The 19,252-nt window shown below is 46.6% G+C and overlaps 1 protein-coding gene across 1 annotated transcript in view; it reads right to left on the minus strand.

Annotated features, from left to right (window-relative positions):
• Positions 1-18,899, minus strand: part of LOC147886979 (uncharacterized) — an 874,612-nt gene extending 855,713 nt beyond the window's left edge. The window contains exons 1-2 of the mRNA XM_087394085.1: positions 18,405-18,899; positions 17,997-18,157 (exon numbers count right to left, since the gene is read on the minus strand). Coding sequence (XP_087250211.1) covers positions 17,997-18,157; positions 18,405-18,899 — 656 coding nt within the window. The remainder of the gene's footprint in view (positions 1-17,996; positions 18,158-18,404) is intronic.
• Between the last annotated feature and the right edge of the window lie 353 nt (positions 18,900-19,252).

Consider the following 19,252-nt stretch of genomic DNA (forward strand, 5'->3'; position numbering starts at 1 on the left):
TGCAAAAGGATGTCGAGCTTGAGAGCTCTACCACACTCTTTGCACGTATCCATGGGTCCCACCCTTCTAGGACACAAGCTAGGGAATGGATGCTGGCGGCATTACCTTTGGAACTCACCACACACTTTACTGATGGTCGACTTTCGGGTCGAGGTTTCTTTCAGGTGGCATTTCACTCTCCTGGAGCTGCGACCACTGTACTCAGTGCCAGCCCATTAGCACTTGGTTCCCGGAAGATTTTCCTAAAACTTGCAGATAGAGTAGACACGGGTGGAGCGCCTGCAGATCCTCATGCTCTCATGGATGATCCGGGGGAAACCGTCTGTACCACATCACATCATTCAGGCCAAGTTTGGTGCTTCTCCACTCCAGCTAGATGCAACCTTTCAGACCATCACATATCTACACCGGGTTAGATCATATGGGCACATCAGGGAGACAAAGGTTGCCATGGTTGGCTCTCGATTTCTCCATGAGGTTGGCAGCAGAGGGAGACGAGCGATGCTGGTATGCACGGACTCACAGATGGTTTGTGAGACTAGGGTTCCACATCGATAGGATACCTCCTTTTCAGTACAGTTTAGATGCCTCCCACCCACCATCCCGATTGGGCCACACACCAACCAGGTCATTCGAGAGGATCTCCTGCAGCTACACACCTTTAGGACCTAATTGGAGGCGAGGGAGATCCCAGTGAAGCTGAGTTTCTACAGATATTACTGTCTTCGTATTTCGGAGGAGGGATTCATCACACCACCGGGGTATACTGAGCTTCATATGCCTCACTCACTACGGATCTCCATCGGATAGTTTCGGGTATCATCACACCGCCTCCGCATAGAGAGCGGCAGAGCAGAGGGGATTCCTAGGGAGCATCGCTTATGCATATTGTGCGACTGTCAGGAGGTTGAGTCGGAGAAGGATTTTATTTTCAAGTGCCCAATGTACTACAAGATCCGAGGTTGCTACCACTGCCTCTTAAGAGACGGCTCCGGGCTCCTTTCCAGATTCCTTGCCTACCCAGATCAGAGATGCCTCGCGGCCTTCATTCACGAGGGGGTCCGACACAGAGAGTACTTACTCCAACGACGAGGCTTGGCCACAGGGGAAGTTTGCAAGATAAATTAAGAAAGAATAGGCTATGTGAATAATGTTGGGAATATTGCAGAGTTTGTGGTAGGAGTTTTCACGGATAGTTTATGGGAGAATTGGAAGTTGGGAACTCAGTGGAAATTGTAGTTTGGAAACAACTAGGATATTGCAGAGAATCCCTCTTTCAAGAACAATTTTTTGAAAGACAGTTCGATGAAGAAACCCGTTTGTTGATAGAGATGATAGCTTAGATCTCCCCACCATTGTAGGGCAACCTCCCTAGTGCTAGAATAGTACTTGTAACAAGTCACCTTAAAGCCAATACACGACACATTAGCAGAGAATGAACCTCCAAAAGTCACGATGCAATCCAACAATATGGAGCAGTCTAACACCATAAATTGACAACAGAATAGCCTTTGAATGTAAGGTCTTCCGTGTACCATGTCAAGAAAGATGAGGGAGGAGAGAACTAGAACCAGAATGTGAGATGAGAGATAAGGGAACAATGGAGAACCAAAAGATCAAAGCCAAAGCATACAGAACCTGCGAGTTTTTGAGCCGGTTGAGAGAGGGCTGCTGCTCCTCCTCGACCTGCTTGCTGCCCCTCCCTCTCCCTCAGCCCCTTCCTCTCCTACCTCTCCCCTTCCTATCTCTCCCCTTCTCTCTCGCAGCAGCTTTTGTGTGTCAGATGGAGGTTGATTTGGTTCGAATCGGCCTTTTGCGGCTTGCTAATATTGCGATATTTTCTTTCTATTTTAAGTGGTGTGCTGCCCTAGAAGCTAGATCATCTAAGCATTCTTTGATTAGATGCTTGTTTGGGAGAGAGACTTAAATGAAATCGTAGAGTCTTCACAACTAGTTTAGCTTGAATGAAGAGAATTTGATTAGCCTTCTTCTTTAGTGCTAGCCTTTGTCACAGTTAAGTCTGCCCTTTGTAGGAACAAGAATGGAGAAGGATTGTGCACACAAGAGAACAAGAAGTGAACTCCAACTGAAATGTTCAACCAAATGAAGTACAAGTACTTGGTATATTATAGTCCAATTTTAGAACACACAAACTCCAAACTAGACGAAGTTTTAGTCTATTCCACAACACCATATCATTGTATGTATCTCTACAAATCCCCCCTCAATGATATGGCTGTAGTACTGTGGAATGATCTCAGAAATACCTAAAGTACCATGGTTGAACAAATTCATCCACATGTGGATATAGCAACCCATGGGAGTACAAAAGAAAACAATGTCATTTTACAACCCCCCTTGACATTGTTTGAATATCTAGTATCCCCAAGCCATGTCGATGTCATGTGAAGAGAGGCGCTGATAGGCTTTTAGTGAAGATATCTGCCACATTGTCCTCAGTGGAACAATATGTGAGATCAATGAAGCCATATGTGATACAATCCCGCACATAATGATACTAGTTTTCAATGTGTTTCATGCGAGCATGATGCGAGCATGAAATATAGGATTGTTCCCATAGCAATGCAACTCTGGCTATCATAGAAGATCGGAGTTGTGTTACCATCCTGAGCATGATGCAAGTCATGTAGAAGCTTCCTTAACCACATACATTCCATAGTGGCTGAATTTGCAGCTTTGTATTCTGATTCACTAGAGGAGAGAGACATGTGGTCTTGCTTCTTACTGAGCCATGAGATGCACGCTGAGCCCAATGAGAAGTAATAGCCAGAAGTAGACCTGCGATCATCGATGTCCCTTGACCAATCTGAGTCGCTGAAGATGCAACTCTGGCTGTCATAAAAGATCAAAGTTGTGTTACCATCCTGAGCATGATGCAAGTCATGCAGAAGCTTCCTTAACCACATACATTCCATAGTGGCTGAATTTGCAGCTTTGTATTCTGATTCACTGGAGGAGAGAGACATGTGGTCTTGCTTCTTATTGATCCATGAGATGCACGCTGAGCCCAATGAGAAGCAATAGCCAGAAGTAGACCTACGATCATTGATGTCGCCTAACCAATCTGAGTCGGTGAAGCCACTTAGAGAAATGGCACCATCTAGAGAATAATGCAGCCCACAGGAAAGTGTACCCTGTACATATCTGAGAACCCTCTTCATTGCATTCCAATGCGTGACTGTGGGACAATGCATGAGCTGGCTAAGAAGCCTCGCCATGTGGAGCATAAGTAGATCAAACTGCCAACCAACTTCTTGTACAATGTGCCATCAAACTTTTGACTTGTATCATGCTTACTCATCTTGATTCCCTTTTCCAATGGAGTGGCCACAGGCTTATAGTTCTCCATTTTAAATTTCTGCAACAACCCCTTTGAACTTTTTGTCTATGACATAGAAATCCCCCCTTGGGTTTGCCAAAATTCAATGCCAAGACAATAGTGTAAGAGGCCCAAATCTGTCATGTCAAAAGTCTGACCTTGCTGCAAATTACTGGTAGTGAGTATGATGTCATCGACATAAAGCACAAGCATGACCAGATTTGTAGGAACAAGAATGGAGAAGGATTGCAAACACAAGAGAACAAGATGTGAACACAAGTAAACTCCAACTTAAATGTTCAAGTCACAAATCAAATGCTTGACACTTAATGTACAGGGATTGTGTGATGTACGAAAATGGAAACTCATATGGGTGTATCTCAATCAATTACAGCCAGATATAGTGGCTTCACAAGAACATAATCAGCATATGTATGCCGAACATCAAGGTCATTTTGCAATGTATAATATCTTTTATGTGGGAGAGCACTCTTTCTCGGGTGTAGTCCTATGGGTGAAACATGATCTTCAGCCAGCTGTTACTCTCAATGACAACCGGGGCAGATGGATTATTGTGCAGTGTCTTATCCAGAGAGAGATTTGAATTTGCCTCAGTTTAAGCACCTCAATCCTCTCGCATTAGAGGTTTGATTTGGGACGCTGTGCTAAATTATCCATGAAGACATCATGCCTTCATTTGTGGAGATTTTAATAATGCCCCACAACAAGGAGATAATACTTCTGGTAATACTCATATGTTGGCCTTTGAGAGACATCATTGTTCTCAATTATTGCTTCAGCTCAACCTTGTTGTTTGATCTTTGAAAGGAATCTCAGCCCTTGTTGCCAGGCTATACTTTTCAACATAATGCACGGTCCTCCTATCAGGCTCTCGCTTGGATCGTTGGTATAGAGTCAATCCACAAAATTATGATAATCTCACTTACAGAATGTGGATTGACTATGCCTTTATGCATTCGGATCATGCCCCTTTATGGTTGATAATATCTCTTCATGAAATGCCAATTGACAGGTTGTCACAAAGAAGGCTTTTTATTGTTGATAATAGCTACTTGGATCATAATGCATACAAGGCAATGGTTTATGATGCTGTTCGGCCTCTTTCATATCAGAGCCATATACATATTAATTATGCATGGGATGCTTTTGTTGCTAGAATGCAAGCAATCATTTGTGACTATGGCAAAAATTAGATGAAAAGCTTAAGGGAAGACTATTGCTCATGCCAAAAACACTTGCCAAACATTGACTGAGCTTAGTCATTTTCGGCTTTTGTCTGTGGAAGAAAACATGTCCTTATGCCAGGCTAACTACTGTTTGCAATGCAATGATCATAGAAAAATTACTAAACAGGAGACGAGCAAGAAAGAGGGCTTTTTTAGATAAAGGTTGTTTGTCAAAAGAGTTCTTTAATTGTTTCAGCCCACAAAAAGCTTTATTCAGCTTGCAAACTTGAAGTGCGTTGCCCGAAAGTTCAAATTCAGGAGGTTGTTTGACATAAACCTCTTCCTGCAAATCCCCATTAAGAAAAGCTGTTTTTATATCCAACTGACGGATAGTCCAAACAAAATTTGCAGCCATGGCAATAACTGACCTGATGGTCGTCATCCGGAATGTAGGAGCAAAAGTCTCCTCATAATCTATGTCCTTTTTCTGTGCATAGCCTTTGGCAACCAGCCTTGCCTTGTACCTATCAATGGACTCATCTGTCTTCCTTTTCACTTTGAAAACCCATTTGGTACCAATGGCATGTTTCCCTGGTGGCAAATCCACAACATCCCAAGTCTGTTTTTTCTCAATGGACTGCAATTCATTGTGCATGGCGTGCATCCAATTCACATTATCCTTGGCTTCTTCAAAAGAGTCAGGTTCTTCTTCATCAAGAAGAGTACCTGCATAAGCTATCTCAACAGAAAGAGCCCCCCCTGCGTGCCTTACTACACTACAAGTCCTGCCAGGCAAAGGTGCCTCAAGCCTACTCTCCCTCTGAGAGTCTGGAGCAACCAATTCGGAACTGTTTTGGCTGCATGTATCCCTTGAATCTCTTGCCTAACAACTTCATCCACACCCTGTGGATGTACAAAATCAGCATGTGGCTGAATCAGGGCATGTGTATCAGGAGGAGGTTGCTGTAAATTCTGATTTTTAGCATGAGCCTCAATGGGGGAACCAAAAACTCTAGGAAGCATCCCCTCAAAAACATCATTTGAAGAAGCTGGAACAGTAAATTCAGCATGTCTATGTGCTGAATTCTCTGAAAAAATAACATCTCTACTCACAAAAATCTTGCGAGAAGCGGGATTGTAGAGACGATAGCCTTTGCTTTGTGCACTATACCCAACAAAAATACACTTAAGTGCCTTATCTGACAACTTATGTCTAAACTCCACAGGCACGTGGGCATATGCAACACAACCAAAAACTCTGAAGTGATCCACCAAAGGCTTTCTCCCATGCCATGCCTCATAGGGAGTGATTGTCTTCAAAGCCTTTGTGGGAGCCCGATCCAAAACATAATTGGCACACATAAGACGTTCGAGCCAAAACCTGTGAGGCAACTTCTTACTAGTAAGCATGCATCTATCCATCTCCATAAGAGTGCGATTTTTGCACTCAGCTTTGCCATTTTGCTGAGGTGTAAGCCTCACTGTAAGCTGATGTGTGATGCCTTTCTCTTTCAAAAATGCCTCAAACTCATGAGACATATACTCCCCCCCTCTATCTGTGCGAAGTGTCTGCACTTTGAGTCCTGTCTCATTTTCAACCATAGCCACAAAGTGTTTGAAATGCATAAACACTTCTGATTTTTTCTTAAGACCATAGATCCAAGTATAATTGGTGAAGTCATCTATGAATGTAACATAATAGAGATAACCACCAAAAGCAGGTGTCCACATGGGACCGCAAACATCACTATGTATGAGCTGCAATTTACGAGTAGCTCTTACTGCACCATCCTTCTTAAAAGAAAATCTATGCATCTTACCAAGGATGCAACCCTCACATGCATGAGGAGGAGGTGACTCCAAAAGAGGCAATGCATTAACCATAGCATGCTTTTGAAGTGTCATCAAGCTGCCATAGCTCATGTGCCCATATCTGGCATGACATAATAATGCTCGAGGGGAGGGGTTCCTATCCTTCCGGAGGTGTTACTGGAGCCAAAGGCCGCTGGTGTGAGAAGCATGAGTGTTGCAATGCTCTAATGCAATGGATCGCGCAGAGTCTATTGTGCAGTGGTGTGCGAGTGTCATATGCTACACTACAGTGAACAACGACGTACGAGTGCACGTACGAGTGCACTATGCTAAATGACAATCACCTGAGAACTCCACAACATAAGCAGAATAAGAAAATCTCATCATACACTAGTGAACAATCCCCATATCGAGAAGAGACAAGAAAAATGATAAAGTGACCAAGATGGCCAAAGTACATATCACTGGACCAGTGTCTCTAGGTCACCAGTCGCAAGTCACAAGAATACACAGGTCTATCCCCATAGTAGACAGAGGGTACACACAAGTCTCTCCACACTCTCTCCTTGGCGAGCTCGTAGCTCTAGCCTCTATCTCTCCTCACACTTTCCTTTCTTCCGCTCCAGTGGCGAACACTGAATGCTCCCCCCTCAATGTCCCTCCCCTTCTCCCCCTTCACCTTCATCCTCATCCCCCCCCTTAGAGGGTCCCTTCTTCGCTGAGAATCCCTCCTTCTCTTCCCATTGGTCATCCTCTTATCTCCTTAGCTGTTGAGGATAAGCATTGCGCCGCTAGCTCTCTTGATGGCTACGGCGACTTCCTGACTCCCTGACTCACCAGTCTCTCCTAGTCAAGATGGTGTTAATTCTCCATGTGCAGGTGAGCTGGATCACCGCACCACTGAATCACTGAACCACTGTGTAAATGTAAATGCTCCTGACTGCTCCATGCGCTAAGCTCACTCTCCATGTGGGTAGCTCTCGATGGATCGCCTTGGACATGATACTCCTGGTTGAGCTATGGTTGACATGTGTTGGCCTATGGTTGACATGTGTCGACCTGCAGTTGACATGTGTCGACATGCGGTTAACATGTGTCGATACCTGGTTGCCTCGCATAGTACTCTTGGATGAGCCCGTGTGATCAACTCCTCCTGTTGTGTGGCTGACTTGTGTTGACACATGGTTACAATAGAAACACCCCTGACCACACGACGACAGGCGTTGACTACATGACGACATGTGTTGACACATGGTCAACATGTGGTCAACACATGTCGTCATGTAGTCAACGCCTGTCGTCGTGTGGTCAAGGGTGTTTCTATTGTAACAGTTTTCACCGCCACTATCATTCACTGTCCCGGTGAATAGAAATGGAAGATGAAGTCTTCAAAGAAAAAATGAACTTACAGACCATTGATATGGTGATGGAGTAGAAAAGAAAATGGTACAGACCATGTGCTTGGCCGTGGGTGTAATTTGAAAATTTGTAACATGAAAAATAAACTGTTGCTTAATAAGGGACAGCATGGAAAATTGCAAAAAATAAACCGAGTACATCCTGAGATAAAACACCCTGATATTTTACATTGAGAGCCCAGTAGCTTGGCAAAAATCTAACAGTGCCAAAGAAAACCCAAAAAACCCATGTATTAAATTACTGAGGGAGGTAATCAGCAGCCTTCTCCTCTGCCTTCTCCTCTTCCGCCTTCGGATAGGGTACCACACCCCTGGATGATGATCGCTGATATTTGCAGCTGAAAACATGTGCTCCTAAACCATAAGGAAATCCACTGCTCGTCCTACCACTACCCTCTGCAAATCCTGTCGAAGTAGCAAGTACTGCGGTTGGTGGCTCCTTGCGTGATCATGGAGACCGTACACATTCCAACTAACCATGGTCTAGCTCATAAGGAAGATGACATAGTGAACAAGGCTCATCTCTGTGTGGGAGCCTACACCACGGTCTTCGACTTCTATATTTTCGGGACGGGGATTGGAAGGAGAGTGGTCCGTATCCGTGCATCTGCGCACTAAGGGCACGACAAGTTTGATGCCTACCTTCTGTGCCCATTGCATCATGAAGGAAACATCTTACCCAAACCTGTTGGATGTTGAAGCGTCCAATAGGTCGGATGCGTGATCTCCACCTCTGGGGACAGATGGATCACAGCTATTGCCAAGACCTCTCCCAGCCAAGCCGCCCTCTCCCGACCATGATGCGAAAAAGCGTAGCTAATAAATGGTAGAGTCCCCATGGTTGAGCCACAGGTCGATCCCCTTGTGGGCCCATGCACTGCTCCACATGCGATACATCTAATCACTCATCATGCAGTCGAACAAAGATGAGGCCTACTGCTCCTCCCCAGTGGTGTCATGTGCACGGATTGGTATCTGACGTGTACTAGGTACACAGAACTAGCTCAGCTTAGCCTGGGGAGGCTTAGAGCTAGGCAGGCTTGATTCTCGGGTTGAGTGGCAAGGGTATGAACTATTTATAGGTCTTCGCTATTTTTGGCGCCGGGGCCCGAGTCTATAAAAGAGGTCCAGGGGGTTCAGTTCTCAGTGTGCAGTTGGGAGCAAGTCTCGTTCCCAGGTGCTAGGTCTGATCCTGGATTGTGTCGCGGACGCGCGCCTGCATCTTAGCGTAGCCCAAGACCCAGTGGCAGATCCAGGGCTTCACAACGCCACCTGGTGGTATGGGACACCAGGCTGGTTTGGATCTGATTGGGAGTTCGTGCCAGTAGCTCAGCTCGTGGCTCGGAGGGGACATCTTCTGATTCGGGATCACATCCCGTAGATGTCACGGTTGGGTGGTGAGCAGCCTGCTCAGTTCTGATGTTGTGTGTGGTTGTTTTGCAGATCAGGGGTTTCAGGAGTGCTGGGACGTGTCAGTTGGTATCAGAGCCAACTCCTGAGGTAGGAACTTCTGATGCGAAAATTTTGACGGATTTCTCTTCCAGGTATGCCCTGAATTTCGAAATTTCCAGCTGCGTTTTTGCTGGCTACCTGGGGTAGAAGGGGTGAAGAGATATCTGGAAAAGCAAGAAGAATAGGAGTGAGAGAGAATCGAATTTTCTGAAGGCCCCTGAGAGGAGTTTAGAGGGAGGAGAAATAGAGCAGAAAAGTAGGAGAGATGTGCAGGAAAAAGACAGCAAGGGAGGAAGGGATGCAGAGCCTAGGAAGGGGCGGAGTAGACGAGGCAGTAGAGGCTAGACAGCCTGTGCAACAGGCTGTCCACAGCCAGCGCAACAGGCTGCGAACAGCCTGCGTCTAGGGCTGCGTGCAGCCTGCGCAGGAGGGAGGTGCTTTTTTCGAAAAAGCACCCCTCCAAAGCTGGAGGGGCTTGGCTTTTTTTGGAAGCTCAGCTTCCAAATAAGGCAGCCCTGCACCCTATATAGGTGGGGGCAGGGTGCTAGGCTACCCACAAGCAGCCTCAAGTTTCGAGCCTCTACCTCGATATCCGTGCCCGCCAGCCAGCCTCATCCGTACGGCCTGCGTCAGCATCGCCCTGCCTCGAGCAGCTTCTCGCACCTGCCCGTGCTTGCGTCAGCCCTGCACAGTTTTCGAAGCATCTGCAACAGTCATACAGCCTGTACGGACTGTTTCGCCAGCCCCTGTACCTGCTGCTGCACCGAATAGTGACTGCGCCAGTACCTGTAGCAACCATACGGCCTGTGTCAGCAGCCATATAGGCCATGTCAGCAGCCGTACAAGCCACGTCAGCAACCGTACGGCCTGCGTCAGCAGACCGTACAGCTACTACTGCAGCACGCGCTTCCGGCTTGCGGGTTCGGGGAGGCTCCGGGACTCGTGGTCTTCCGATTCGCCAGATTTCAGCATCTCCTTCCGTCAGCTTCATTCGGGACGGTTTTCTTCTGCTCCATCCTCCTTTGTGCTTCGTTTCAGTCAGTTATTTCTCTCCGTTTGTAATCAAATCAGATTTCAGCCATGTCTGATGCTCAAAATATCAAGTTCACCATGGGAGAGCAGGACTTAGATTACACTCCAGTGGGAGAGGATGATCAGGGTCTCTATGACGACCTGATAACTAAGAAAGCCTTCAGTGAGTTTACGACTGCTCTTGATGGCAAATTCGAGCAGGTCAATGCTAATCAATCGGGGTTGACACAGCAACTCCAGGGGATACAAGCAACTCTGACTCTTCTGGCTAGCACGGTTCAGGCACTCACGCATGTGGATGCCATGGCTTCAGTGCTAGGCCCGAATATCACTCCGGATCCTTTTCCAGGTGACCAAAAATCAAGAACAAAGGAGGTAGTTGACACTTGGTTGCACAAGTGGCAAGTACACTTCCAATTCCACCCCTATCCAAATGAGAAAAAGATTCAGCTTGCAGCAGGGTTTATGTCAGGTAAAGCCTTGCTTTGGTGGAAAGAACTCCAGCCTAAGCCTGATACTTGGATAGATTTTGAGGGCATCTTCAGGAAGGAGTTCCTAAAGAAGGAAGATGACTACGATATCGTCGGCAAGCTCAAGGCCCTCGATATGTCAAAATTGAATTTGACCTTTGAAGTTTATCTTCAAAGATTTAGGGATTTGCAAACCAGGGCCACTAAAATGGATCCAGTAACCTTGTTAGGTTTTTTCGTGGATGGTTTGCCAGACTCCTATAAGTTGCAGATTAAGAACAACAAGTGCACAACGTTGCAGGAGGCCATGACATATGCGCGCATATATGATGATACCATGGCCGGTACCAAGGCAACCACAGTTACCGAAACGAGTGGAAAGAACAAACGCAAGTTCTTTCAGCATGCGACTGGTATTGGGGAGATGAAGTCTACGGACAACGCCTCCAGGAAAAGCTTAACTCCCGCGAAGAATGGTAAGGCCCGTTTCCTTCGCACTCTCAGGCTCAAGAAAGAAGGCCGATGTTTTTATTGCGAGGAGCGGGGCCACACAAAGAATGAGTGTCCTAAGGATCCAGTAACCTTGTTAGGTTTTTTCGTGGATGGTTTGCCAGACTCCTATAAGTTGCAGATTAAGAACAACAAGTGCACAACGTTGCAGGAGGCCATGACATATGCGCGCATATATGATGATACCATGGCCGGTACCAAGGCAACCACAGTTACCGAAACGAGTGGAAAGAACAAACGCAAGTTCTTTCAGCATGCGACTGGTATTGGGGAGACGAAGTCTACGGACAACGCCTCCAGGAAAAGCTTAACTCCCGCGAAGAATGGTAAGGCCCGTTTCCTTCGCACTCTCAGGCTCAAGAAAGAAGGCCGATGTTTTTATTGCGAGGAGCGGGGCCACACAAAGAATGAGTGTCCTAAGCGGAAGAACCAAAAATTGGTGCTAGGACCGAAGCTCCAGGCGGGTCCACGTACCACAGCCAAGGGAGCCAACCAAGTCACGATGACAGGTATTTCAGTAAATGTCATTACCTGCCCCTTTTCTTGCAATTGTACCTTTAATACTTCGTTGTTTGGTTCCCATGATCTTTTCCGAGTTTATGGAGAAGTTAGGGACCAACAGGTTTACATTCTCTTTGATCCGGGCAGCTCTCACAATTTTGTTAATTACAAATTTGTGCAAAAGATGGGGCTGTCCACAGTACCTAGCGACCACACCTACGAGGTGCAGCTTCCAGCTGGGAAGCAGTTTTGGGATCGCAAGGTTGAAGCGCTTCCCATCCGGATTCAGGCCTACACGGGAGCTCTTACATGTTATGTTATGCATCTGGAGCATGTAGACTTGCTGATCGGGATAGAGTGGTTTAAAACCCACAATATTCAGATCGGATGGACGGAGCATACGCTTTCTTTTGTAGACAAGGACACCCAATTTTGTATTCAGTGTGATCAAATCCCCCCTTCTCAGGGGCCTATTGTATCTGCGATGCAACTTCGGAATATATTAAACAATTCTCATTATGATGTCTATCAGTGTGTTTTGATTCCACTTTCTTCATTTGTTGTTTCGGTAATTAACAAGAATGAATTAAGTGTGTTTGAACACCGGGAATTGAGAATGTTGTTAGATAATTTTAAGGACGTATTCCCAGCTCAACTGCCAGAAGGTTTACCTCCAGAACGGGCAGTAGATCATCGCATAGACTTAGTCCCAGGGGCTCAACCTATCAGTGTACCACCTTATAGGATGAGCCAGGTAGAGGAGGATGAGTTAGCTATCCAGCTTCAGGATTACCTGAATATGGGCTATATCCGCCCAAATAAATCACCTTGGGGTGCACCTGTCCTCTTAAGAAAGAAGAAGGATTCTTCCTGGAGAATGTGTATAGATTATAAACGATTAAATAAAGTCACAATTAAGAACCGCTATCCTTTACCTCGTTCTGATGATTTGATAGACCGTTTGGCCGGAGCGAAGTATTTCTCTAAGATTGATTTGCGCACGGGTTATCACCAAATCCGTATCTATGCTAAACACATAGATAGGACCGCATTCCGGACTAGGTATGGTCATTACGAGTTCCTCGTATTACCTTTTGGTTTGACCAATGCTCCTGCTACTTTTCAGCAGATGATGAACGATTTGTTCAGGGATTTTCTGGGCAAATTTGTTGTAGTGTTCTTAGATGATATTTTGATATATAGTAAAACGCTTGAGGATCATATAGGACACCTTCGGGTTGTCTTACTTGTTCTAAGACAGCATAAGCTTTATGCCAAGATGAGTAAATGTGACTTCTTTATGAAGGAGATCATTTAATTAGGACACAAGATTTCTTCTGAAGGTATTAGCATTGATCTGGATCGTATCCAGAAGGTTTTAGAATGGCCTATCCCTTAGACTGTGAAACAACTTCGTTCTTTCCTAGGATTTACGGTATTTCTTCGGAAGTCAGTGCGTGATTATTCACATATCACGGCACCCTTGACCAACATATTGAAAGGTCGTGGACGCAGGTCTACCCAGCCGATCTCTTGGACTGATGCAATGAACAAGGCTTTTGAAACCTTGAAGTTTTCTATCAAGGAAGCACCCGTTCTTGCATTACCCGATCCTACCCGGCCTTATGTTTTAGAGGCCGATGCGAGTGATTATGCGATTGGGGCAGCTCTATTCCAGGAGGGCAATTGACTGATCACCAGTCAATTAAGTATGTGTGTGATGGATCAGAATTGAGAGGAGGAAAGCTAGATGGGCAGAGCTAATGCAGGATTTTGATTTCGAAATACGTTATCGTAAGGGTTCGTTGAATAGTGTGGCGGATGCCTTAAGTCGAGTTAAGTTTGTAAATGCTTTGTCATTTACGGAAATATCCTCAGACCTATTTCAATCCTTGAGAGGGCTATACGCAACTGATAGTCATTTCAGTTCTTATTGGCAGAGAGTCCAGGATGGGAGCTCCATGGTTGACCAGGACTCAGGGATTGTGCCACCTAGGATACAGGCGGCGGGAGGTCAGTGGATGATTAGGAACGGCTTGCTGTTCCGGAATGAAAAGATTTGTGTGCCTGATGTTCTGGACCTTAAATCCAAGATTCTCTGGGAGTGTCATGATGCTCCTAGTGCGGGACATCCAGGTATACATAGGACTCTGTCTCTTGTGAAGCATACCTTTTATTGGCCTAAGATGCGTGCATTTGTTGAGAACTATGTAGTAGGTTGCCGGGTTTGTCAGGTTACTAAGGCTGAACGCCTTAGAAGCGCGGGCTTATTACAGCCTTTACAGATTCCAGGTAATAAATGGAAAAGTATTTCCATGGATTTTATTACTGGTTTACCTCGAACGCGCAAGGGTCGACTCTATTTGGGTCATAGTCGACCGTTTGACAAAAATGGCTAGATTCTTACCTACAAGAACAACTATTTCAGCTGTTCAGTTGGCTCACGAGTTTGTGGACCACTTGTTCAAGTTGTATGGTTTGCCATCTGACATAGTCAGTGATAGGGACTCAAAGTTTACAAGTAACTTTTGGACACTTGTATTTGAGAAGTTAGAAACTACTCTAAGTATGAGTTCCTCGGATCATGCACAATCCGATGGCAGTACAGAAAAGGTCAACCAGTTGGTTGAAGACATGCTTCGGGCATATATATCTAAGAGACAGTCTTCATGGGAAGATTATCTACCTATGATTGAATTTGCTTACAACAGTGCAAAGCATTCTAGTACAGGTTATAGTCCTTTTATGCTTATGTACGGGTTTCAACCTAAGTCACCAGCTATGGTAGGATTAAAAGGGATTCAAAATGATGCTGCTAAGAACTTCTTGCAAGACATGCAGGAAATGTTGCAGTTTGCCAAGGAGTCTATTAGAAGTGCCCAAGATCGGGACAAATTTTATGCTAATAGACATCGTTCACCCAGAGAGTTCTCTGAAGGAACGATGGTATATTTGAGAATTCCTAAGGAATCCAAGAGCCTAAGTACTGGTTTGGTTCCGAAATTATCCCCCAGATACTGTGGCCCATTCAAGGTCATTAAAAGAATTGGACCAGTTGCATATCAACTAGAATTGCCTCCTGATGTTAAAGTACATCCAGTCTTTCATGTCAGTAGACTGAAAGAAGTATTGGGTGCAGATGATCAACTTGTTTCTCCTCATGAAATTATAGAAGTTACAGATTTGACTTTTATTCCTCACGAACCTGAATCTATTCTTGAATTTCGTGAAAGACAGATTCGAAATCGTACTATCACGGAATACAAGATCAAGTGGAAGGATCGTGTTGAGGAGGATGCAACATGGGAGACATTACAAAACCTCCAAAGAACATTTCCGGATTTCTTAGCGAACTCAGGAGTGAGTTCTTAGAGGAGGGGGAGTATGTCATGTGCACGGATTGGTATCTGACGTGTACTAGGTACACAGAACTAGCTCAGGTTAGCCTGGGGAGGCTTAGAGCTAGGCAGGCTTGATTCTCGGGTTGAGTGGCAAGGGTATGAACTATTTATAGGTCTTCGCTATTTTTGGCGCCGGGGCCTGAGTCTATAAAAGAGCATTTCCGGATTTCTTAGCGAACTCAGGAGTGAGTTCTTAGAGGAGGGGGAGTATGTCATGTGCACGGATTGGTATCTGACGTGTACTAGGTACACAGAACTAGCTCAGGTTAGCCTGGGGAGGCTTAGAGCTAGGCAGGCTTGATTCTCGGGTTGAGTGGCAAGGGTATGAACTATTTATAGGTCTTCGCTATTTTTGGCGCCGGGGCCTGAGTCTATAAAAGAGGCCCAGGGTTTCAGTTCTCAGTGTGTGCAGTTGGGAGCAAGTATCGTTCCCAGGTGCTAGGTCTGATCCTGGATTGTGTCGCGGACGCGCGCCTGCATCTTAGCGTAGCCCAAGGCCCAGTGGCAGATCCAGGGCTTCACAGCGCCACCTGGTGGTATGGGACACCAGGCTGGTTTGGATCTGATTGGGAGTTCGTGCCCGTAGCTCAGCTCGTGGCTCGGAGGGGACATCTTCTGATTCGGGATCACATCCCGTAGATGTCACGGTTGGGTGGTGAGCAGCCTGCTCAGTTCTGATGTTGTGTGTGGTTGTTTTGCAGATCAGGGGTTTCAGGAGTGCTGGGACGTGTCAGTGGAGTCCCCAAAACGGACGGGTATGGGAGCCAACCAAGCCGATAGAGCCCCCTTTGAGGGGCTGTTGAATCAGCACGGTCATCTCCAGGGATAGAGGATATGCGTCAGGGACCTCAAGATAGTTCCACGGTCCTAGTCTCCATAACTCCCTTAGCAAACCCTATCCAGGGTGCGGTATCGGATCCGGTGGCTGAAAGAGGCGGCCATCCGTTCCAGATGTGCTCAAGAGGTTGTGTCCTAGGAGATCTGGTGTGCTACTGGGGGTGGGAGGTCTCCACCTAAGGGGGCAAGGCCAGACTTTTCCCCTGCCCGCCGTAGACTGAGGGGCCACCCTCGGTCTGGAGGAGGAGCTAGGGGTGGAGGAGGCAGAGGAGGAGGAAGGGGCTGTTGTGGCAGAAGGGGGAGCGGGAGGGGGTGGGACAGGGGAGAGGGAAGTGCGGGTGGTGATGGATGATACGACAAGAGGAGGGGATGGAGGAGGCGAGGGAGGGGGAGGGGTGGGCGAGGGGGGGGGGGGGGGGTTTAGAATGGGCGGGGGAGGACGCTCACAGCAAAAGAGGCAGTCGCTGAACCTACTACCACTCCAGTCGCTAAACCTACTCCAACGGCTGTGGTCCTGAGGTCTCTACCTCGAGCGGCGCAGGGGGTCTAGAAGATGCAGTAGCTGACACCGGAACCTCGAAGGATCTTGCATCCTACTGTTGTACCTTTGTGCCCTAGGCTCCAATCCCCTATGGGTCCCCTAGAAGGTCGAAGAACGTCTCATCCTCTTGCATCTGAGGGTACGCTGAGGGGCGCTCCCTTAGTGCACATCCTATGCCTCGTTCCCTACCCGCAACTTTTACTTTGCCTTTGACTTTCTTCTGTGGTTTCATTCACCTTGTTTTCTTCACTTTTTCTTTTGCTTCCCAGCTTTGATCCACTTTCCCTCAAATGGCTCCACTCAAGGGATTTGGGATCATGATGTTGATGTTATAGGCCTGCTAAGGTTCCGTTGCCTGTGCATCTACTGGTGTGAGAGGGGAGGGGGGGCTCATCTCTGACCTCTAGGGCAGTCTCATGCCACGTGCCCCATCAATCGGCATCAAAGGCACTGGCATGAGAGCCCTAAGATCTCTACCCTCTAGTGTAGCTCCCCCCCATTTAGTATCTTGAGGTAGATCTCCTCTAGAAGCGACTCTGGACACTCCTCACTAGCCGGAGTCTAGGGCCCCCATCATCTGCTACAACCGAAGCTACTGTGTCCTGTGGGGACTCCAATGCCATGCCAAAAGCTCGACCAATGGACGGGAGAATGGCTCTGTACTCTCTCGGGAGCCTCGAGACACGGAGCATCATCAGAAAGCGGGGTACATGGTGTGTCGTGTCCATATCCTCCACCGTAAATACATGGTACCAAGGGAAAATATATACGACGTGCATGCTAAGGAAGATCAGACTCTGCTCCACAAGGACCAAAGTAGTCTCTAATAGCGCAGCCATAGGAGAAACCCTACCATAGATGGTGACATCCTAGATATGGTCACCTTCCAGTGCTAAGCTCGCTTGGATCCAATCACGACCCTGTCACCTCGTAGGAGTAGGGCCCACGATCCTTCCTACCACTGCTTTATCCTGCAGTGATTGAACTACTTTTTCAACTTGTTGCTTATCTTCCGGAGAGAGAAGGTCCTTGACGGTAGTGGGATTTGAGGGTGCTGCCATGAGAACCCCTCTGGCCGGACCAGGGTCATCACCAAGAAACTTTTACTCCAAGGAAATGCAAGAAAACCACCTGCTGCAAGAAAGGAAGGGGAAGGAAAGAGCCCGGAAGAGACGATCACCACCGCGTCGGGGAGGCCGAAGGCTTTTCCAAACACCAGGAGGGCGTCTGAAGTGGGCTTCTGAAGAAAGGAAACTTTGGAGAGGGAACAAACAGCCCAGGGCCGTTCTCACAGCACTTCTGCAAGGGGGTGGGGGGGGGGGGGGGGCTTGAAGGGCTGCACTCCACCAAAGAGGTCTCTTGCTACTACCAGTCCATCTTAATCAAAGGTGCCCAAGATGGTAATGCAGAAAATAATTTAAACTTCATGGTTTTCAGAAGGAGATGAAGTATTAGCTTCTCAATATCAAACATACCAAGCAAATTGATCTTTTACCTTCTTACAATCTTCTGTTTCCCATTCTTTACCCATTCAACTAGGAAGTTGCTGTTATCCTTATTGTAGCTCAAAGCAAGACAAGATTCCCATGAGCATACTCCCTTTGTTGAGTAGAAACGTGACCTTCCTGGCACCCCTCGTTCGTTTCTTTGATGGGCCTTTCCAAAAGGGACACAACAAGCTTGTCAGTAAATCGGATCATTCACAACATATCTACCCATTTTTTCCATGTACAATATCAAATTTCAAGTTACGTGAACAGGTTCTTGGCGGTAGCCCAAACATGTATAGCGAACAGAATTGAAGGCCAAGTGATCTTTACAATAGTCTTCACCTTCTTTATTACTTTCAAAATTTTTAAGGTTTGGTAAACTCAATTCTGTTTGTCTACCGCCAGGTGCGTACCTCACGGATGTCGACGCTCGGATGCTGAAGCTCTTGTTCTGGATTATCGAAGAGATCCAACGACAAAGCAAACGTTGTTTTCCTTGTAGTCTGCTCCTTGTCCACGAATTCTATTTCCCTCTCTGGCTGTGGCTGTTTATCTTGATCTTCTTCCAAAACCTCCAGATTACTACTGCCCATCGCCTTCACCTCTTTGAAAAGCAGCATCTCTTGCGGTTTTGGAGGGTAGCTACCAATCTGCCGTGGATCAAAAAATGCCGTTTCTTCTTGTCCGTGCTCATTCTCCACTGTGAATTGTTTAGCCGTTTCTGCATGTCCAATTTCTTCTGAACAGAGTGATGATAAAGACGTGTCTAAAAGCCCTTGGGGTTCTGAGTGGAGTTCTTCAAAGGTTCCTGGATTCTGCATCAAATAAGGCTTGTAAAAGACCTTGGGCCAGCGTATCCTTAAAGGTGGCAAAGCTTTGTATTGTGTAAACTGAGGCTGTGAAGTCATAGCCCCTTCTTGAGAACTGGAGTCTCTCCGCGACGGAGAGACATTATTGAATGATTTCATCTTTGGTACGATTGAAACTGGAGGGTCGCCTGATCTTTCACCTCCTCCATTAATTCCTTGGCTAACAGGGTAACAAGGCTCTGAGCTCCTTGGGCACTAAAGTCACACGAAGGGGACTCGAATGGACCAGCATGACCGGTAGCTTCCATATAAAGCTTCACAGCTTGAAGATTATCTACAAGTGCGAAGTATTGAATCTAAATAAATGTGCAATATGCCCAAACTGGCGATGAAGCGCAAGGGCCATACGCGCCTTCAGGGGAAATTCAGAGCTCAGGTGCTCGCTGCTTGAC

Source organism: Dipteris shenzhenensis, chromosome 23 (assembly GCF_047967505.1).
Source record: "Dipteris shenzhenensis isolate YYH24624 ecotype China chromosome 23, Dip_SZ_1.0, whole genome shotgun sequence".
Classification (NCBI taxonomy): domain Eukaryota; kingdom Viridiplantae; phylum Streptophyta; class Polypodiopsida; order Gleicheniales; family Dipteridaceae; genus Dipteris; species Dipteris shenzhenensis.